Genomic DNA, 23760 nt, shown 5'->3' with positions numbered 1-23760 from the left:
CTTGGTGTCGCTGTAATCATTTTATTCCTAAGGTAGACTACCAAAGTTCACATTTAGTAAGAGTGGAGGGAGGGGAGGTATAGAGAAGACAGGAGAGAAATGTAGTTGCTGGGGTCTATCAGGAAGTTAATGCCACACAGTCTGTCCTTTCCCAGTCGTCCCCTCCTTGTTTGATGTTTGGAGGGGTGGGGAGTATTGCTATTTGTTTGCATAACTTCATCCACTGTTTCCCATTGCTTTATTCTAAAGACTCCCCATCAGATATCCAGAGTACATTCTTGTCTTGCCCTTCCAGTATAGATTCTCATCTTTCCCTCTACATCCCTGGTGGTGAGGATCATGTATCCCTTCACAATAGTTAGGCCTTTAACTGTTTTAGTTTTAATTATAGAAACTGTTTAAAGAAAATTAAAAGTTTACAGTAATCTTTTTTTTTTTTTTTTTTTTTGGCAGTACTGGGGATCGAACTCAGGGCCTTGTGCTTGCAAGGCAAGCACTCACCAGCTGAGCTATCTCCTCAGCCCCATATAGTAATCTTAACTCTTTATGGTTTTGACATTTCCAAAAACATGCTTGATTTTAAAAAGTGTGTTTCATTTAAGAGAACGCTAATGAAAGTATTTTCCATATTTATATTATTTATTTGAGTAAAACTAAATATAAGAATATACCATAGTGAATTTCAACATCATTCACATCCACACAACACTTAATTAAAAAACAAAAACAAAAAAACAAGAAGTAGAAGAAAGATTAATAGAGTAAAGGGAAGGGAACAGGGGAAGGAGAAGGGGAGGGAAAAGGGAAGTATTGGGTACTGAACTAGAACAATATGAACTAGAACAAGTTATATTCCATGCTTTTATAATTGTCAAAATGATTCCTGTTTTTATGTACAACTAAAAAGAACCCATAAAAATCATTATATACTGAAAGTACTTTGAGATGAACAATTGAGAACTCTAATTTAAAATTTAAAATCCTTTCCGATTGATAATTTTTTTTTTTCCCCTCCAGTACTGGGGATTGAACCCAGGGACACTATTCCACTGACCTACATCCCCAGCCCTTTTTGACTTTTTTCATTTTGATAACAGAATCTAAGTTCCCCGGGATGACCAAAAACTTGCAGTCCTTCTGCCTCAACCTCCCAGCATGCACCACTGCACCCAGCTTTTCTTGTATTTCTGATTTTATAGAATACTTTCACATGTACTTTGTAATTCAGGATTGTGGTTACAGCGTACTTTCCTACCTGAAGAAATAATTTCAGAGATTCTTAAAAATCAATGAGATTATAAGAAAAAAAAGTTGTAGTCTTTTCTTCTCTTTCATAAAGATGCTACATTTTCTATGGAATCATTTATTTATTGAACCCAGCTGTCTTTATTAACCAAAAGAATGTTTTTCTAAGTAGTGAAAATTGGTGTATAAGAGGCATACAAGTAGCCACGTGCCGTGGCACATGCCTCTAATCCCAGCAGTTTGGGAGACTGAGGCAGGAGGATCTCAAGCTCAAAGCCAGTCTCAGCAATTTAGCAAGGCACTAAGCAACCAGTGAGACTCTGTCTCTAAATAAAATATAAAATTTTTAAAAATAAAGAAGAATACAAGTTAAGAATCAATAAATAGTAAGTCACCACAACAATATAGTGCAATTTATGTATGAGATTTGGCCCTAGGAATACTTGTAGACAAAAAAAAAAAAAAGCTAATGTTTGCTTTGTCAGCCTAGAAGATGTGTAAAAGAAAAAAATGTGTGGAGAGTGCAGAGGTGTGCAGATAGATTCTAGCTAGCACGCAAAAGACACTTGTGGCCACTCTGTAGAAGGATAACAGGCCCATTGAGCTTGTTCTTTTCATGTTTTTTTTTTGTTTGTTTACTAATTGTAATTTCTAAATATACTTTTACTTAGCATTGGTTATTTTAGATACTACAATTCATCATTGCTTGTATTTTTAAGATTTAGTCAATATTAGTTTGATTTGTATAAAATAACCTTTGAGAAAATCTTAGGTTTTCCTAGTTATATGAATTATACAGAATGGCATAGCTGTTCTTCAACTTTGTGTTTTTCTCTGAGCTACTCTGGCTATTTTAATGAGATGGGCCGAGTTTTGCCTTTTGTTTATTGATTAAAAACTTGTGGTTTTTAAAAATTGCCTTAAAAGGGTTGTCTTAGTTTTTCAAGTGAATGTGCCTCTTAATTTCTGTGAAATGATTCCTGTGTGACTGTCCTAGCATTCATATGTAACTGAAATGTTGATTAACCTACTAGTTTTATGAAAATTCCAAATAATTTTGTCTGAAAATATGCAAATGGTTGAGCTTCTTGATTAGGTTTTCCAAACATGGTTTATTAATATGCAAATAATTTGTTATGTGTTAAAGCTTTGCTAGATTTATTTGAAGAAAAATCCAAATGGAATTACTGCTCTGATTAACATTTTTTTAAATGCAAAGTTACTTTATTTCTTTTTCTTTTACAGACGGGCAGAAATGTGACTGTTATCTTTCTCAGTGAAATTATTTGGGAAAAGTTTCGTCCAAATACTGGGTGCTTTGAGCCATTTGTTTTGTATTTCCCTGATTACAGCATAGGTAAATTTTAAAACATTGTTTTGAATAATGATATTCAGTAAAATGGTTTTTGTTTGACAGATTTCACTTATAATGTTCAAATTGGAATAGTTTGTCTTAAACCAGTAAGGTTTGTTGCCAGTCTCAAATGTTGTTTATGTTTCTGCACTTAACAGAAGTTTTATTCTGAAACTGGGAGGGGCTATTCTTGTATAATTATTATTTTGATGAGTAGCTCTTCTGTAGTTGTGCTAATGGTATATTTTCATAATCTTTTAGTTAGTGCTTTAAGACATATATATTGTGATTATAACATACAGACAAGTAAGAATCAGATTAGATTGGTAAAGCATACTAAAATTGTATTGGAATCTGAATTTGTCATGTACTTGTGTTCAATACTCATGTGGAATATATCTTTTGATTATGTAAATCTCATTTTTCATTACTGTGATTATTTTATCATACCAATTGCTAGCCCTGTGGTTCTTATTTTTGGAGGAATTATATATAATCTTCAATTTTATAGATCCTGATGATTTTTGTTTTTGGAAGAAAACAATGACTTTTTGTATTGTTGGATATCTTTTCAGATTAATATTGGGCTGTCATGATACAAAAGTGTTACTTATAATTCAGAGATTATAACTAAAGTATAAGGTGGTCACCAGGCTATGAGAAAAAAAAAAAAAAAAACATTCTATGACCTTGGCCTCATTAATACTATCCCTCTGAACTAATCAGCTTAAATGTTCATTATTAAGATCAGCACTTTTTTGCCTGTTGTCATAAGAATAGCAGCCAGATAACCCCTCCTGCTTTAGCTAATTAACTGAAAAATAATTTTTAAAGGAACCCAAAATAAATGGAGTCCTTATGCCATGAAAATCACAAAATAAGGGAAAAAAATAGGGAGAAAATAAATAAATCAAAAGATTTCATTTAAAATTTTCTTTGTATCTATGTTATCACTGTAATTAAATATTTTCATGCCCTATTTTATTTTTAAGTACTGAAAAGTTGCTTAGAATTTAAGAAAATTACTAAAAATGTTTTTCTACATTTTGGTGAAGTTAAAGTCTTATGTAATTAATTGAAGAATTGAATTAAAATTTTTTTAAAGATACAAAGCAGCATAGATACAGTTTGAGGATAAAATTAAATATAGTGATCTAATTTTATTTTCTTTATTTTATTTCTAATTTTATTGAGAATGAGATAATAGATTTTTGGAAAGTATATGGTAATGGAGCCAAGTTAAATTTAATCATTAAATTTTAGGCCTTTTACATGTCAAATCTTTTTTTAAAGCATAAGTATGATAATCAGATTAAAAGTCATTAAGAAGAAAACATGAATTGATAAACCAAATTATGGTTAGAGTAATAAGTTGGAACCAGGGCAAAGGGTTGAAATCAGTGGTTAATATCATCTAATTATGCTAACTTGATTCATGTGTCATCTTTTGGGAATATGGTGTCTGATGTTAAGAACACTTCTGAGTATTTATGACTAGAGACTCAATTTAGAAGTCTTATTTTTTGATCTTTACCACATGCAGACTATTTGTCTTTTGGGAATGTGTTTTGTTTCAAATAGACAATAATGCTTTGAGATTTTTGGTTATTATTTCAGTCAGGATAGTTATTATTCTGTGGTAACAATCTAAAAATTTTAGTGACTTACTATTTCCCACTTGCAACCTTTGTGCTAATGCTGTCCTGCATTTTACTCCTACCTTTAGTATAAACCTCATATTATTTGGACTTCAATGAAATAAAAAGTCCAAAATAAGAAAATATGTTTTATTTGTCTGCTCAGAACTTTTTGTGCTTCTCAAATCTATGAGCGTAGTCTCCTCCAACTTCAAAAAAGTCCTAACCATCATTTCTTCATAGCTCCCTGCTAACTTTTCTGTTTTTTGGTGATTGCATTATATTTAAGTTAGACTACTTGCTATTTTCCCACTGAAACCCCCTTTTATGTATTTAAATTTGAAATCTTCTTTTCTCTGTGTTTTATTTGGTATAATTTTTGTTTCTAAGTCTATAAATTCATTGTTTTTTCCCTATCAGTATCTCATCGGAAAGTTGATCTCATCCCGTGGAATTTTTCATTATAGATTTCATCATGCTTTTGTTTTCCTTTATATCCTTGAGTTTATGAGCATATTTTTAATATTTGTTTCAATGTTCTCGCCTGCTAATCTTATTTTTTCTTCCTTTGGATTTGTTTCTGCTGACTATTTTTCTCCATTTTGGTTATCTGTTATGCTTCTTTGTGTATCTAGTAAATTTTCTTTTCTTTTTACACACAGTGTGGTTTTTTGTTGTGCATTGGATTTTTCCTCTGATAAACATCTATATATATATATATTTTTTTTTTTTTTTTGCGGAGCTGGGGATTGAACCCAGGGCCTTGTGCTTGGGCAAGCACTCTACCAACTGAGCCACATCCCCAGCCCTTTCTAGAATTACTTAAAAATGTATTTGACCATTTTGAGGCAGTTTTTAAGCTTTTTTGAAAAAGGGATCTGTAGTAGCTTTTATTGCAGGGTTAATTTTATTTCCACTTCTGAGACAGCCCTTCTGGAATCTCTACTAAATGCCCCATTTATTCAGCATGATCTCTGTAGTCTGACTGGTAGTAACAGGAACCGTTCACAGCCCTGAGTGAGCAGTGGGAATTGTTTGACATACAGTTTTTCAGTAATTGTTTTTTCCCAGAATTTGTTCTTGTTTGGCATTATAGGGTTTTACTCTGTGCATTCACAAATTAGTATTCATCAAAGACTTGAAGAGAAATGTTTTGCAGATTTCTGGTGTTCTTTTTCTGCATAACTCCTTCCCCTTGAGTACTCTGCCCTGCAAATTTAAGCTTTCTTAAATCCCTCTCCACCAGCCTCTGTCTCCTCAATTCACTGACATTCCTGGGCTCCTTTTGTGACTTTCCTGACACTACAATCTTAAAGTGACCTCTGGTTAGAAAGTTTGACCAATGGTAGGTTCTTTCCCTGTTTTCAGGTATCAGTCTTTTAGTGCCTGTTTGTTCAATGTTTGAAAGTAGCCTTTTTCTATATTGGGTCCAGCTTTTTTTTTTGTTTTGTTTTGTTTTGTTTTGTTTTTGTTTATCACAGGAGAATATTTCTGGATCCTCTTATTCACAACTGGAAGCTGAAGTCCCTCTCCAAGTTAAGAATAGATTTTATTTGTGTGTTAGATAATACTTTGAAAGTGAAATTTTAAGATACCAGGAGAAAATCAGAACGTTTCTCTTCCCCTTTATTTACTATCTGATGGTGCACTGTTTTCAGCTTTCTGATAGAAAGTGTTTTTTTCTTCATGACTGAATAGTCCTAGACTATTAGATCTGACACAACTTGTTAAATGTAGACTTGTTCTCTAAAATTTCATCTTAGTCTATAGCAGAGCAGCTGAACCACTTTTATAAATGCAATGAGGATTCTAATTCTTAGAAGTCATTCATTAGGGTTGACATTGACCAGTGGTAATAACTAATTAATTATCTTATGGGATAGTGATGGTTACCTGAATTGGGTTTCTAGACAGAGATGTTCACAGAGCACCAGGAATGTAGTCTGAACTGCATACTCAACTGTTTTCCAGATTTTCTCATGCATGCATTTATAGACCATCTTTTTTGCCTATTTATGTTCATCTATCTGACCATCCATCTTTTTCCTTTTTTTCAACTTCTTCCATCCATCCAGTTATTTGGCATCTTCTCTCTCTCTCTCTATATATATATATATATAATATATATATATATATATACATATATAATGTATATATATATATATTTTTTTTTTTTTTTTTCTTTTTTGCGGTGCTGGGGATTGAACCCAGGGCCTTGTGCTTGCAAGACAAGCACTCTACCAACTGAGCTATATCCCCAGCCCTGTTTTAAGTATTTTTATTTCTGCATTTTAATTTAGTGGGTTAGATATTTTCCCATGCATAATTTAAAAAAAAAGTTATACTTAAAGTTTGCTATCAGAGAGGGAAAGTACCTAGACTCCAAAGTCAAATTTTGACATTTTGTGAAATTTTTTTTAGTGTTTTGATAGGAAAATGCAAATCCAATAAGTCTTCTATCTAGTTTCCCCTCAGTATAATATTCTAAGCATGAAACTAAGTTTTGAAAGTGGTTCTTTGGTCAACCATCTTAGGAAAATTTTTACCTGAAGTTGTTGCACCAAGAAGTCAGACAAATTTACAATAAGGAATGAATGAATAATTGATTCATGCACATAAGTGGAAAGTTTTGAGTAATAGATAATTATTTCCCTTTGTTTTAATTGTCCTATGATATAATATTTTCAGCAAGATAAAATATAAGGTTAGGACCCTAAACACGTAATTTATATAAAGTACTTGAGATAAAAGTGAAATAGAGCAAAGATACCAGATTTGTAGGAAGAAAACACAGTTGGTAAAAGGGGAAATGACAAAATAAATGATTGGCATCAGGAGATATTGTAAAAAATATAATGAATTGTTTTCATTTTGTAAAAAATGCGGAACATAATCTAGTGTGGTCAAAATTTATTATTACCCCTCTTTTTTCCCCCCTTAGATGATTTACTTAATAGACAGAAAAATAAGCTAGAACCCATATTATTTTTCACTCTATTGATTTTTCCAATAATAAGACTCTTGGGATTTTTTTATGTCATTGTTTCATATTTGTCTTAAGCAATATTTAATAATTCTTTTTAGAACATCAGTAAGTTTTTTAAAATGTGTCTTAATTTTACTGAATTATTTCTATTCAAAACACTTAGGATCCCAAATGTGTATTTGTTTCTTTCTACCCAACAACTAATTCTCCAATTGTCTGGACACCAACTGGGCAGTTCAATTCACTTTTGACACTAATTACCAGAAATTAGGCTAAGGGCTAAGTCTCACAAAACTGCACCTACTTCAAATGCCAGTTACAGGTCTCAAATCTCTACTTGTACTTCTGAAAACTGGCTATAAATTGAGAATTCTCATGATCACCTCCTTAATTTAGTAATTTGCCAGAATAGCTCACAGAACTCAGGAAAGCATTTTATATACTTTTAATATTATCCATTTATTATGAAGCATATTATAAAGGACGCAAATGAATAGCCAAATGAAGAGGTATATAAGGGTGAGGTCCAGAGGGTTCCAAGCACAGGAACTTCTCTCCTTGTGGAGTTAGGATGCACTACCCTTCCAGCATTAACCTATCTGGAAGCTCTTTGAACCCCTTTAGTTAGGGTTTTGATGTAGGTCTCATTGTATAGTCATGGTTAATTAAATCATTGGTCATTGGTGAACTTAATCTCCAGCCCTGTCTTCTCCCTGGAGGCAGCAAGTATTAATGTAGGCAGCAAGTCCAATCCTGAAGCTATCTAGGGGCCTACTAGTGTAAACTCTGGTATATTTGACAGACATGTGTGTGTGTGTCTGTCACAAAATTGTACTTTTCATTTCTTGTAACAGTTTTATTATTCCTTAATTATTGTTGGGAATGGGTTTTTTTTTTTTTTTTTTTTTTTTAAACCTTTGCTATAAAATGCTAGAAGATCTGATTAGGTGCTGTTAATCATTCTTAATTTATGTTCTGTGAACAGGGAACCTTCAAAAGATCTTATCCCATGATCATCCTCCAGAATATTCATCTGATTTTTATGCTGCCTACATTAATATTCTTCTTGGAGTTTTCTATACTGTTTGTCGAGATTTGAAAGAGCTTAGACATCTGGTGAGTGAGTATATTGCTTTAAAAATATACATATATTTTAATATTTTTTCATATAGAAATGGTGTAAATTAGGCTAAAAACTGAAAATATGTTCTGGAAATTTGGTCATGGCCTTTCAAGTCTAATGTACCATAAAAAGGTTGGTGTGTGTACTCACTTTGACCAAATAAGAAAACTTACACATTCATTATTAGTTAGAAAAGTGACGTATTTCTTCTTTTTCTTTCTCTCTTCTCTAGTTGTAGAAAAATGTAGGACTCCACTAAAAATAAAAAGAAGGATCATAGGAAGTTGTTAAAACTTTAGCAATTTTACATTTCTTTGTTAACTTTTTGTAATGCATTTTTTTTCCAGATTTTATGTGTATGGTGATTGGCCTATAATCTAGATAGATTTGAGTATAGTAAGAAACCTTAATTACAAGTATTTCATTAACCACCAATCTTGAATTACTATTCTTTGTATAAAATGTTTTTTAGAAAATTTAGAAGTTTTTTTTGTAATCCAGAAGCAGTCTGGAAAATGATAATGTTTAATTTTTCTTTGACTCTCTTACTGTAATTGTGGAGTTGTGAAAAGAAGGAGGCAGAAAAATATATCTGGCTTCACTTTTGTTTATTTTGTCTGTTTTTTGGCTCTTCTTTCATTTTTCTTTTTTATCTTTTTTTTCTGCTTTTTTTGTATATCTTTTTAAATTAATTAACTTACTTATTTGCTTTTTATTTTCTTTTGTCTGAAAAATTTTTTTCTGGTTTCCCTCTTAGAAACCTTCAGTTAATGCTTAAATCTTATTCTTCATCCAACAAAAATTAGTAATATATCTAAGGCTAGTCAATAGTTACTTTCAAAATAACAGATTCTGTCCTTTTTAGGACATTTTATTTTTTTACTTTTTTTAAAATTTATTTTAATTTTTTATTTTTACAGACTGCAGTTTGATTTATTGTGCACAAATGGGGTACAGCTTTTCATTTCTGTGGTTGTACACAATGTAGATTCACACCATTTGTGTAATCAAGCATACATGTACATTTTTCATACCCCCATTCCCTCCTCACCTCATTTCCCTCTATGTAATCCAGAGTTTTAGTACATTTTCCTTGCTTTTCCTTTCTTTACTGTGAAGACTAGTACTTAAATGTTTATTTAAGTAGTATTTAATATGTTTGAATATATGTTTGAGACAGAACATAGAAACAGATGACCATTTAAAATTATATTCATGTTTAGTATGCAATTGGGAGTTTTAGATTTCATGTGTCTTCACATTTACTTGTATATTTCAGGTATCTTCTCAGTTAAGATAAAACAAAAAACTAGCTATTCTGGTTCAAATTCAGCACTAACAAATAACCCTCCAGAAGTCAAATGCCTTTTGGGACCTCTGATACCCAAGGGAAATGACAGACACAGAAGGGACTGAATCAGGGGCAAATATTCCTTGTTTTTCCTGAGAAATAACTTGTAGTTAACCATTTCTTAGCACTTGACTCCTGTAGGAATCTACTTGACAGCCACTTCAAAGTAGATTGTAAAGTATAAGGAAAACTCAAGGAAAATAGTTAGGAAAAGAAAATGTAAAGGGAGAAAAATACATATTTAAATCTGGTATTTTTAAAAGTCCTTTGGGATTCACTGAAGAATACTTTTACTTACAGATGAGGTTGTGGTGTTTTCTAACATTCATAAGCTTGAAACATAATTTAAGCCTTTATAGTATACTCCTGGTAATATGAATAAACACAAAAAAGTTGTCTTTTGTGCTTTGGAGGGAAAATTAAATACTTGTTTTAATCAGCTTTTTTGCCATTAATGACCAAGAACAGTTTTAAAAAAGAAAAAAATTATTTGGTGCTCACAGTTTTAGAGGTCTCAGTCCATAGACCTCCAGCTCCATTGCCCTGAGCCCTAAATGAGGCAGAACATTATGGCAGAAGGGTGGTGGAGGAAAGCAGCTCAGCATTGCACCAGGAAGCAGAGAGAGAGGCTATAGACCAGAAATAAAATATATACCCCAGAGGCACACCTCCAATGACCACCTCCTCCACTATATCCTTATAGTTACCACCCAGTTGATCCCTATCAGTGGGTTAATACACTGATTAAAATAATCATTTCGTCTTTAATCCTTCTTGCATGTCTCACCTCAAATTTAGATGATAACAATATTTTTCTTTTTTTTCATATTTCATTTCTTTTTTTTTCCTATGTTTTAGAACATAGGAGAATAAAGGCATTTATTTTCCCTTTTTCCTTCAATTGCATACTGTTATTTCAAAATAAATAAGTGACATGGACCTTGAATATATATTCATAAATCACTTGCAAAAGATTCTTTTCAGGCATCTTCTGTGTATGCTTTTAAATTTGTTTTAGAAATTGTTATTTCTTTCGTATATTTTTTGGAAGCTAATTTTGTAGGTAGTACGGAACAGGAGAAAATAAAGTTACTACTTTGAATACTCATTTTGATTATCTTCTTTAAAAATACTTAATATAGTTCTAAAAATAGTTACAATTTTTAGAAAGGTCAATTGAAGAATTTGTTTTTATGCTCTTGTAAATACCAAACACTATATAATGGGGGTTTACTTTAGTTTTTCCTAATTTTTTTTAGTTGTCAATGTACATTCATTTATTCGTTTATCTATACTTAGTGCTGAGAATCAATCCCAGTGCCTCACACATACTGGGCAAGCACTTCATCACTGTACCTCAACCCCAGCCCAAGTTTTGCCTAATTTTTTAAACATCTATTACACAATTAAATTTTTGTATTTTCCCCCCAAATATCAAAATTCTTAGAAATTACTCAGAGAAGAATGAATGACTTAGCCAAAGCTTAGCATCCTTTAAAAATATAATGTCAGGCTGGGGTCATGGCTCAGTGGTAGAGTGCTTGCCTAGCACATGTGAGACACTGGGTTCAATCCCCAGCACCACATAAATAAATAAATAAATGAAGTTATAAAAAATTGATGAAAAATATATTTAAAAAAATATGTAAAATGCCAGGTCTCTATGTTTACTTTTTATTGTCATTTTATTTGTTCCCATCGCTAGTTTTAATGGAGTTTAAGAAGAGGGTACCAGAGTAATTGAAGTATAGCTTGTGGAATGAGGGGAGGACCTAATGCTAAAATAACTCACAATCATATTCATTGGTACTGATGTTAATAGTTTGTTCTAATTATTTTATTAGTTGTAGTATTTATAAGATAATGAAAGTATTTGAATGGTTTTTCAATTTATATTAAAATTTTGGAAGCAATTTCTAATTACAGAAAAATTGTAAATTCAGTTACAAATTCATCCCTTTTCCCCAAACCATTTGAAAGTAAGCTTGTACTTGGTACCCCAGTATCCCTGAATACTTCAGTGTGTATTTCCTATAAAGACATTCTCCTACATAATAACCCCGTACCATGATCAAAATTAGAAAATTAATTTTTTACTACAATCTGGTATTCAAACCCTAATCAGGATATGTTAGTTGTCCCAATGAATACCTTTCAGAGCAAAATAATCCACTTCAGATCACATATTGCATGTAATTGTCATATCTCTTGAATATACTTTCATCTGAAACAGTTCCCGTCTTTCACTTTCATGACTTCAAGACCTTTGAAGATTATAAGCCAGTTGTTTTATAGACTCCCTCTTAATTTACATCTGTCTAATGTTTCCTCATGAATAGATTCAGGTTACATATCTGAGGAATATGGCAGAAATTTGCTTTGTTGTTCTCATTGCATCCTATCAGGTGGCACAGGATTTTAGATTATCCCATTATTGATTGCTGTTTATTCTCTTGTTTTGGTGATACTGGGAATCAAACCAGGGCCTCTGTGGTTCATTTTGATCATTTGATTAAGGTGATATCTCTTTTCCTTTGTAAGTATTATGTATTTGGTATATTTGATGGAAAAGTGTCTACTTCTTCAGAATTTCAACTTTTTTTTAATCAGAAAGCAGAGTTTGGCTGATCACAGGAGATTTGAAGCATAATTTAACTCTGTAAATGGAGTTAATAATAACTGTATCATAGTATGCTTTAGAGGATTAAATGAGTTAATGAACATTAAGCATGTAGTAAGTTTTGCACCTACAAAGGCCTTGTTGCTTGATGAAATTTGTTATTCATTAATGTTAATACAAATATTCTCAGTTCTGATTTTTGTTCCTCCAATATTTACGATTATTTAGCAAATATTTTTAAAGGCAAAACAATTCAGAAATTCTATCTATCTGGCTTTGGAATATTCTCATATTTATTCTTTAGTATTAGTTTTCTATTGCTGCATTTGAATTACCAAGTTTGGCAGCTTAAAATAACACACATATATTAGCTCACATTTCTGTTGGTCAGAAAATCAGGCACTTTGTTGTCGAGTTCTCTTTTCATGATAGGACAAGGCTGAAATCAAAGGTTTGGCTAGAGTGAATTCTCATCCTGAGGCTGTGGGGGAAAGTCTATTTCCAGGATCCTGCAGATTGTTGACAGAATTGAGTTCTTTTGGTTGTAAAAAATGAGGTCCCATGGCTTTCTTAGATGTCTGCTGGGAATCTCTCTCTCAGGACTCCTAAAGACAAGTATATTCAGTGCCACATGACCGTTGGAGCTATAAGCCAGCTATAACACATAAAATCCTTCTCACACAATTGTTTACTTCTGTGATCAGCCAAATTTTCTGCTTTTGAAGTGGTCCTGTGCTTAAATCTGACTAAACTGATAATCTCATTATTTTAACTTTCTCATAAATAGTATAATCTTTGGAATCTTGAATTTACCAGCAAAATCTTTTCACAACACTACCTAAATTAGTGTTTGATTGATTAACTGGGAGAAGGTATTCATACACCAAGTCTTAAGCACTTGAAGTTCTGATTATACATGTATCAGATTATATTCTGACATATAATTTTAAATACAGTAATGAAGACTTGCTGAAAATCTCACTGAGGAAGAGTTGGAGAAATTTCCTAATGTGCCTGTCCTACTTTTTGCAACCTACAAGGTTTTATATTGTTTTACCTCTTAAAGTAATTTAAGTTTTTCCTTGCAAAATAAGGAAAATGCCCTATTTCACCTGAATCAGGCTTTGATAAGATTGTTCTTTATTGACTTAGAATATTTCCCAAAATATTTAATGGATCCACAATCATAAATTGACTCAATTCCTGTGCATCTGTGGGTAGTTTTTACTTTGCTTCTGTCTCCTTAGCTGCCAAATGGACATGATAAAAATGCAGTTTTCAGGAATAAATCAATTAATAGCTGTAATTAGCTCTTGATAATTATACTTTTAAGTATGACTATTCACTGAGCATATAGCATAATTTTTGTGGTTTTATTAGCAGTTTTTCTGTTATCTTTCTCTGGGAAGTTGGGAAGACAGCTTAAAATACTAGAGGGCTTGAATTTAGCTTATGCTGTAGATAAGCCTAATAACAGAGAAATGAGAATTTGTTTTTATTTGAATATTAATCAAAGAGAAATGGGCATGATATTGGAGAGCACATTTGAATATTAATAGTAAAAGTTGTATTTTGTATTTCAGCAGATACTTTGGTAAAACTCCACTTGTTAATGAGGACAAATCTTTATATTTACTTAGAGATTGTGTTTGGACAGTTAAAGTACTAATGCAGTCATAGTTTTATACATTCAGGAGCTTCTTTTGTAATCACAAAGGTAAAGTAACCAATTTTCCTCCTAAAATAAGTTATGAAAATAAAACTGGTAAATGGTCTCTTAAAATTATCTTTTGTCTTTTTTTACTATTATTCATAAATTACTTAACATGTATTTTAATGTTTTGACCAAATAGAAAATAGTATATTTTAATTTAGCTATGTTATTTACCTGTTGGAGCTATCATTATGATATCTGTGTTATTGACCAGTGTGCTTAAATGTGAAAATCTAAAACTAAGGTAAGAAAGTTACCTGAAGTCAAATTTTCTTTCTTTACCCTCCTCTCTGTTCACATAATAGTAGCACTTAATACTATTCCCTAAATTTGATGCTTCATAGTTATACGCTTAAGGTATATGACTTTTCTCTAAGCTCCATTATTGAATTATTTCAATATAAAATACTTGGGACCAAATTAATATTGCTAAATGACACCAGTATATTTTTTACCAATTTGCTTAAGTTTCCTTTCAGTAGAATTCCTATGTTGATTCATGGAAACCTACTAAGTAATTATGATTAGTTAATGTTTCTCAGACATCAGAATACATAGAATTTCTAGGGAGATGTTGAGCATAGCTTACCAAATCTCATCCTCAGAGATTTTAATTTAGTATACCTTTAATGGTACCAAAAACTTGAACTGGTAACAATCTTGGCTAGTGCTAAATACTTTCACTCGTGCTAAACTAGATGTTTAATTATTGGCAGTGTTCAGATCTTGGAAAATAACAGTTAAAAAAATTCTTTGTGCAAGACATCATTATGACCTGTATATAAAAATTATACTTTAAAATTTTATATATAGCACCTATTAGACAGGAGTTACCCAATTAAAGAATTTTTTGTATGTTGTTTTACTATCATTATTTATATTTTTGTCATTTTATTGCACTACTATTCTCTAATTACATTTTACTTCAGCAGCTGTATTTAAATGAAATTGCTTGAATTATGATAAAATTTTACTTGAAAAATAAGTTCACAATTGTGATAGTTCTGTGCTTTTTGTATTTTCTCTCTTTCAACTTATAGGCAGTACTTAATTTTCCTAAATATTGTGAACCTGTGGTTAAAGGAGAAGGTAACTATGTAATTTTACTTATTCATATTTCTTTTGAAAAACATTTTTATAAGATCTAAACAATTGAAATTTTTTCTTCTGTGGGGTAGCAAGTGAACGTGATACTCGCAAATTGTGGAGAAATATTGAACCTCATTTGAAGAAAGCCATGCAGACTGTTTATCTGAGGGAAATATCAAGGTAATCACTATCTATTTAGTATGTGTCCTGCAGGTTGAGTATCCCTTTACAAAATGCTTGGGACCAGATGTATTTCAGATTTGAAATTTTTTCAGATTTCGGAATATTTGCATAGACTTCACTGGTTGAATATCCCTAATCCAAAAATCTGAATACTAAATTCAGAATCTGTTTTATCCATCATGTCAGAATTTTAAAAGTTTCTCATTTTGGAACATTTGGGATTTTAGATTATCAGATTAGGGATGTATTTCTTTTCATTTTCTTTTTTGGGACTGGGGATCAAACCAAGGGGCACTCTACCTCTGGGTTACTTCCCAGCCCCCCCCCCCCCCCTTTTTTTTTTTTGAGCCATGCTCTTACTAAGTTGCTCCAGGCTGGCCTTGAACTTTGAATCTTTCTGCCTCAGTTCCCTAAATTGCTAGGATTATATGTGTGTACCACTGTAACCGAGCTCAACCTATATTTCTATCTTTATTTGAGATAGTTACCTACTAAAGTGTTCATGTTTTCTTTTACCTTCTTCACATCAGGAAAACAGTTATGAAGCTCTTGGAATATTTGGATCATTTTTTATTTTGGGAAGAACAACTTTTAACTAAGGTGCACAATTTGAAAAAGTTTTTTTGTTTTTTAATCTAGAAAGCTATAAGAAAATAGATATTAGTTTTGCTTCCCCATATTTATGCTAGATATTTCAGTAATATAATGGAAATTTGATTATAAAGGAAATGCATAAATTTACTTGTGCCTATTAGAATTTCATTGTAATGAAACTCTCAGAGTGATTAAGACATGATGGCACACATGTGGGAAGAACATGGTTTTGATGTCTAGCTCTGCTATTTTTTGTCTTACATGATCTGACCAAGTCACCTAAAACCTCTAGACCTTGGCTTTCCCTTCTAGCAATTCTTAGAAGATTAAAATAATATATGTTAAAATGATATGTGAATAATAAGTACAGTATATATTTTAGATTTAGCCTGGATTACAGACCAATACAGGAAATTATAAAGATCAATGCTGTCTGCTTTTCTAACTTTCTAGTCAGTTGTTACCATTTTCCTGTCAAAAATGTCTTATTCTATAACTATTTTTTTCTTTACTAACTTTGCTTTCTGTTTAATTAGCTTATTAGACTATAATTCAGGTAGAAAGTTAATAGTTTCTAAATGAGCAGAAATAGTACAAAGATATTATTATTGCTCTTTCTTTTTCAGTAATAAAAATTCATTTGATGATAATTTTTGGATGTCACAGAATGAAAAAGCTTTACTCTTTTAAAGGTAGAAAAACTGGTATACTCTTTAAAATGATTCTTAAATAATAATGAAAGGATTTCTAATTTCTCATAGGATAATTACAGCCACCTAAATTCATTTTTGTCCATAAAATCAATGAGAATAATCAATAAAACTACTGATAACTGTTGCCTGCATTGCAACTGGGAATTGAAAAGTACTGTACAGTTTAATTTATATGTAAATAGTGAAGTAAACAACAGAAACCACAAAATCAAGTGAGAAGTCAAGCAGGAAGAGGAGAGTAATTTTGATTTTCATTTCTCTAATTGCTAGAGATGTTGAACAGTTTTCATATTTTTGTTGATCAATAGTATATCTTTGAAGTGTCTGTTCAGTTCTTTAGCCGATTTATTGATTGGGTTATTATTACTACTATTTTTTGGTATTAAATTTTTTGACTTCTTTATATGTCCTAGAGATTAATGCTTTATCTGAGGTGCATGTGGAAAAGATTTTCTCACAGTCTGTAGGTCTCTCTTCACATTATTGATTGTTTCTTTTGCTGAAAATAAGCTTTTTAGTTTGAGCCCATCCCGTTTATTAATTCTTAATTTAACTTCTTGTGCTTTAGGCGTCTTGTTAAGGAAGTTAGATCCTAGGCTGGCATGCTGAAGATTTGGGCCTTCTTTTTCTTCTAGTAGCTGCAGGGTCTCTGTTCTCATGCGTAAGTCTTTGATCCACAGTGAGTTGAGTTTTGTATGGGGTAAGAGATAAGGGTTTAATTTCATTTTGTTACATGTGGCTTTCCATTTTTCCCACCACTATTTGTTTAATAAGATATGTATACTCCAGTGGATGTTTTTGGCACCTTGTCTAGTATGATATACCTGTATTTATGTGGTTTGTCTCTGTGTCTTCTATTCTGTACCATTGGTCTATGTGTCTGTTTTGGTGCCAATACCATTCTGTTTTTATTACTGGAGCTCTGAAAGATAGTTTGAGATCTGATACTGTGATGCTGCCTGATTCACTTTTCTTGCTAAGGATTGCTTTGGCTATTCTGGGCCTCTTATGTTTCCAAATGAATTTCATGATTGCTTTTTCTAGTTCTCTGAAGGACGTCATTGGGATTTTCATAGGAATTGCTTTTAAGAGTATGGCCATTTTGACAATACTAATTTTGCCTGTCCAGGAGCATGGGAGATCTTTCCATCTTCTAAGGTGTTCTTTAATTTCCTTTTTTAGTGTTCTGTAGTTTTAATTGTAGAGGTATTTCATCTCTTTTGTCAGATTTATTCCCAAGTATTTTATTTTATTTTTTGAGGTGATAGTGAATAGGGTAGTGTTCTTTATTTCTCTTTCAGTGGATTTATTACTGATGTATAGGAATGCATTTGATTTATGGGTATTGATTTTATATCTGGCAACTTTGCTGAATTCATTTATTAGTTCTAGAAGTTTTCTAGTGGAATATTTTTGATCTTCCAAACATAGAATCATCATTGGCAAATAGTAATAGTTTGAGTTCTTCTTTACCTATTTTTATACCTTTAATTTCTTTCTTCTAATTGCTTTGGTTAGAGTTCCAAGGACTTTGTTGATTAAAAGTGATGAAGAGGGCATCTTTGTCTTGTTCCAGTTTTTAGAGGGAATGCTTTCAATTTTTCTCCTTTTAGAATTACATTGGCCTTGGGTTTAGCATATGATATTAGGAAATGTTCCTACTATACCTAGTTTTTCTAGTGTTTTGAACATGAAGGGGTGCTATATTTTGTCAAATACTATTTCTGAATCTATTGAGATGATCATATGATTCTTGTTTTTAAGTCTGTTGATATGATGAATTATGTTGATTAATTTCCATATGTTCATCTCTGGCATGAACCCCACTTGATCATGGTGCACTATCTTTTTAATATGTTTTTGTATGCAAGTTGCCAGAATTTTATTGAGTTTTTTGCATCTATGATCATCAGGGATATTGTTCTGAAGTTTTCTTTCCTTGATGTGTCTTTGTCTAGTTTTGGTATCAGGGTGATACAAGCTTCATAGAATGAGTTTGGAAGGGTTCCCTCTTTTTCTATTTCATGGAATAACTTGAGGAATATTGGTATTAATTTTTCTTTGAAGGTCTTATAGAACTTAGCTGAGAATCCATCTGGTTCTGGGCTTTTCTTAAGTAGAAGGCTTTTGGTAGCGTTTTCTATTTCATTCTTTGAAATTGTTCTGTTTAAATCATGTGTGACCTCCTGATTCAGTTTTGGTAGGACAAATTTGCCAATGTCTTCAATATTTTCTATTTTATTAGAATATAAATTTTCATAATAGTTTCTAATTATCTTCTGTATTTCATTTGTGTCTGTTACGATATTTCCTTTTTCATCACATATTTTAGTAATTTGGGTTTTCTTTTTCCCTTTGTTAGTGTGACTAGGGGGTTATCAGTGTTATTGATTTTTTTTGTTTTAAAGAACCAACGTTTTGTTCTGTTAACTTTTCAATTCTTTTGTTTCGATTTCATTAATTTCACCTCTGATTTTAATTATTTCCTGTCTTCTGTTTTTGGTGTTGATTTGTTCTTATTTTTCTAGGGCTTTGAGATGTAATGTTAGGTCATTTATTTATTGACTTTTTATTCTTTTAATAAATGAGCTCAATGTAGTGAACTTTCCTCTTAGTACTACCTTCGTACTGTCCCAGAGATTTTGGTATATTGTATCAGTATTCTCATTTACCTCTTAAGTATTTTTTCATTTCATCCTTGCTTTCCTCTACTAGCCATTCCTCATTCAACAGTGTATTATTTAGTCTCCATGTGTTATAGTAGCTTCTATTTTTTATTTTATCGTTGATTTCTAATTTCAGCCCATTATGATCTGATAGAATTCAGGGTATTACCTCCATTATTTTTTATTTACTAAGAGTTGCTTCATAGCATAAGACATGATCTATTTTAGAAAAGGAGCCATGTGCTGCTGAGAAAAAAGTGTATTCACTCGTTGATGGATGAAATATTCTATATGTGTCTGTTAAGTCTAAATTATTGATTGTATTATTTAGTTCTGTAGTTCTTTAGAAAGATCTGTCCAGTATCTGTCTGGTAGTGAGAGGGGGGGTGTGTTAGTCACCCAGTATTATTATATTGTGGTCTGATTCTTGAAATTGAGAAGGGTTTGTTTGATGTACATAGATGCTCCGTTGTTTGAAGCATAAATATTTACATTCATTATCTCTTGCTGATGTATAATTCCCTTCAGTAGAATGAAATGACCTTTTTTGTCCTTTTCGATTAACTTTTACTTGAAGTCCACATTATCTGATAGGAGGATGGAAACCCCTGCTTCTAATTTACAGAATCAATATGAGTGATATATTTTTTCCCGTCCTTTCACCTTCAAGCCTGTGGATGTTTTGCCTATGAGGTGAGTCTCTTGGAGACAGCATATTGTTGGTCTTGTTTTTAATTTACTCTGCAAATCTGTCTCTTTTGATTGATGAGTTTAGTCCATTAATATTCAAGGTTTTTATTGAGATATGACTTGTATTCCCAGTCATTTTGGTTTATTTCTGGCTTTTAATTTGATTTAGTTTCTCCAATTAGTCCTTTAGTGTAGTTCCTCCCTTTAATGGTTTTCACTTTTTTTCTTCATTTCGTCCTCATGGAATATTTTGTGGAGAATGTTCTGTAGTACAGGGTTTCTATTTGTGAATTCTTTTAAGTTTTGTTTATCATGGAAGGTTTTTATTTCATCTTCAAATCTGAAACTTAATTTTGCTGGATATAAAATTCTTGGTTGGCATCCATTTTCTTTCAGAGCTTAAAATATGTTCCATGAGCTCCTAGCTTTGAGGTCTGGGTTGAGAAACCAGTTGAGATACAAATTGTTTTTTTGCTCTATGTAATTTGTCTTTTTTCTCTCATGGCCTTTAAAATTTTGTCCTTATTCTGTATGTTATTCATTCTCATTATAATGTCTCTTGATGTGGGTCTGCTGTAGTTTTGTACATTTGGGGTCCTGTAAACCTCCTGTATTTGATTTTCCATTTCATTCTTTAGGTTTGGGAAATTTTCTGATATTATGTCATTGAAAATATTGTACATTCATTTGGTTTGTATCTCATCTCTGCTCCTCCTTCAATCCCAGTAACCCTTCCATTTGATCTTTTCATGTTATCCCATAATTCTTGGAATTTCTCTTCATGGATTTTTACTATCTTCTCTACATGGTCAGCTTTATTTTCAATATTTAATACTTTGTCTTCATTGAGGTTCTGTCTTCAATGGTCTAGTCTGCTGGTGGTGCTTTCCATTGAATTAATAACTTGGTTTATTGATTCCTTCATTTGGAGGTTTTCTGCTTGGTTTTCTTTCATAATCTCTCTTTATTGAAGTGATCTTTCACTTCCTGTATTTTCTCTTTGATTTCATTCTTTATAACATTCTTTACTTTGCAGATCGGATTAACTATGTATATTCTAAACTCCTTGGACATTTCTTCTATTGTGTTGTCAGTGGCTTCTCTTATTGGCACATCTTGGTTTGTTTGTGTTATTTTTGTTCCCTTGTTTTTTCATCTGTCTTGTATGTTGTCCCATCTAGTTGTATGGATCTGAGGCAATACAGATTCTACTCTGTAGACCTATATTGTCACTGAAGATTTCCATTATCCTACCTTTAAGAGGGAGACGAATATCAGCATCAAAGATCTCAGGCGCAGCTACACCCCAGCGATGTCTGCAGCATGATGTCTGTGGTGCCAGGGGCAGCCTGGGCTCCTGGAGAATGCATCTCTGGATGCCCTTGGCAATGGCCTCAGGGGCAGCTGCTCCCTGCCCCCTAGAGAAGACCTCTGAACCTGAAAAAATACTTTTAATTAGAATTTCAACAACCTAGAATAAATGCTCAAATGTAAAACAATATGTGAAACAAAAGTGATCAAACTTGGGAGTGAAATTCAAGCAAAAGTAATCATCTCAGAAATGAAAATGAACTTTTAAGATATCCAAGGAAGGGTATATGACGAACACCAAAGAGAGGAATAAAAGTAACCCAGAGCTCTTTTCTTCCCTGGGTGTCTGAGGATCTACCGCCATCATGAATGACATAATAACTATCAGGACCAGGAAGTTCAAGACCACACCAGATGTCATCTTTGTGTTTGGATTCAGAACTCATTTTGGAGGTGGCAAGACAACTGAGTTTGGCATGATCTGTGATTCATTGGATTATGCAAAGAAAAATGAACCCAAACATAGATTCGCAAGACACGGTCTGTATAAAAAGAAAAAACCTCAAGAAAACAGCGAAAGGAACAGAAGAACAGAATGAAGAAAGTCAGGGGGACTGCAAAGGCCAGTGTTGGTGCTGGCAAAAGTGAGCTGGAGATTGGATAACAGCCAAAGGAGTAAAGATTCTGCAGTGACATTATCTGTGGTGATTATGAGACTTTTTCATGAGGATTAATAAATTGTAAAATCTTAAAAAAAAAAAAAAAAGTAACCCAGAGAACAAAACTAAAGAGGTAAAATTAATCAAGTATGATGTGATAAATATTACAAAGAAGATTCAATGTAAGTGTTCGGAGTTCCTACAAACAGAAAAGAATAGTTTTAAATATACATCTAATACTGGAATCCAAGAAACCTTTCCAGAAATAAAAGAAGACTTGACTTTATGCAACAAAAGGGTTCATCTTCCCAATTAATCCAGAATGGTCAATTCTGAGACTGTACTAGTCTGTTGACTGTAGGAAATTATCACAAATTTATTGACTTAAAATAACACACATTCAATATATTAATGTTCTGAATATTAAAAATCTAAAATGTTTCCACAGAGTTTTTTTTTTTTTCCTTCTGAAGGCTCTTAAGGAGCATTCGTTTTGTCTTTTACAAATTCTAGAGGCTGCCAGCGTTCCTTGCCTTGTGACTTATTCCATCTTAATAACAGTGGTGTAGCGTTTTCTTTTCTCTCTGACCTCATGTCTTCCTTTAAAAGATCTTTGCGATTACATTAAATCTACTTGGGTAATCCTATATAATCTCTTTGGCTCAAGATCCTTGACTCAACCATATCTAAGTACCTTTATTCACATAAGGTAACATTGAATGATGACATCTTTGGGAAGAGCATAAAAAAAAAAAAAAAACTGATCTTCCAGACAAAAAGATAAAAGGAAAGTGAATTAGTAATATAGGAATACAACAAATTGAGCAGTATTTTCAAGAAACTAAAGAAGAAATGAAGTGAAACCAAAGTATTTTGTGACTGTTCAGTCTGTTTCCAATATCAAAACTTAGAAAACAGTTTTAAACATGGAATAACCCAGGGACCGATAAATGCATAAGGCAGTTCTGAGTAATTTAGTGGCAGCCTTGATATAACAGGGTGATGATTGGGGAAACTTTAATCAAAGGATTGATGGTGAATGTTGATTTAATTTCAACTCAAAACTGAAATAAAAATAAAAATGAAGGTAGAATATTATGTAAATGTATTTCTAACTAGGTGGAAATATCACAACTTTAAAAATGGTAAGAGAAAAAAAGGGAGAAGAAAAAGTGAAAGGGGAATGTGGTGCTACACCAGTAAGAGTTGAGAGGTAAAGAATACTTCAGAAGCTAAAAGAAACTGGACATGGAGGCACCCCCACCTGTAATCATGGCTCATCAGATGACTGAGGCAGGAGAATTGCAAGTTTGAGCCAGTTTTGGCAGCATGGCAAAAGACCCTGTGTCAGAGCAAACAAACAAAACCAGAGAAGCAAGCAAACAAACAACAGCAACAGAAAAACTAAACCCATTATCTCTTCTCCAAAAAATTTAAAAAATAAAAAGTTGTACTCAAACTTAAGTCTCACATTTCTCTTTATCCTTCTGCGCTATTCCTAACCACATATGTAGTTCCCTGTTTGTCTTCCATAACTTTTTTCTTTTTAAAAATATACATTTGTGTGTGAAGACATCTTTCCTTTGCAGTTAATATGCAATCTGTAATATGTTTCTTCCACAGAGGTGATAGAAAACACAATATAAGTATTGCTAATCTGACTTACTGCCTCCCTGAGGCATTAAGTAAACTTTTCTTTAATGAGTGCATTATGTTCATGTATTTTTATTGATATGAAGGATGTATGTTTTATTAACTCTACCATGTAATTTTGCTGAATTTCTCTGTGGGTTATTCCTCCCATCTTTTTGGGAAAAAAAATTTG

At 32.2% G+C, this 23760-nt stretch overlaps 1 protein-coding gene across 1 annotated transcript in view; it reads left to right on the top strand.

The window, feature by feature from the left end:
* ORC5 (origin recognition complex subunit 5) overlaps positions 1 to 23760 on the top strand; it is a 78341-nt gene that overhangs the window by 14338 nt on the left and 40243 nt on the right. The window contains exons 5-8 of the mRNA XM_079150031.1: positions 2491 to 2602; positions 8208 to 8338; positions 15071 to 15119; positions 15209 to 15299. Of these exons, the coding sequence (XP_079006157.1) occupies positions 2491 to 2602; positions 8208 to 8338; positions 15071 to 15119; positions 15209 to 15299 (383 nt within the window). The remainder of the gene's footprint in view (positions 1 to 2490; positions 2603 to 8207; positions 8339 to 15070; positions 15120 to 15208; positions 15300 to 23760) is intronic.

The sequence above is a fragment of the Sciurus vulgaris genome (assembly GCF_902686455.1).
Source record: "Sciurus vulgaris genome assembly, chromosome: 8".
NCBI classification, from domain to species: Eukaryota; Metazoa; Chordata; class Mammalia; order Rodentia; family Sciuridae; genus Sciurus; species Sciurus vulgaris.
The sequence above is the reverse complement of the archived record's forward strand: the minus strand, read 5'-3'. Positions and strand labels throughout refer to the sequence as shown.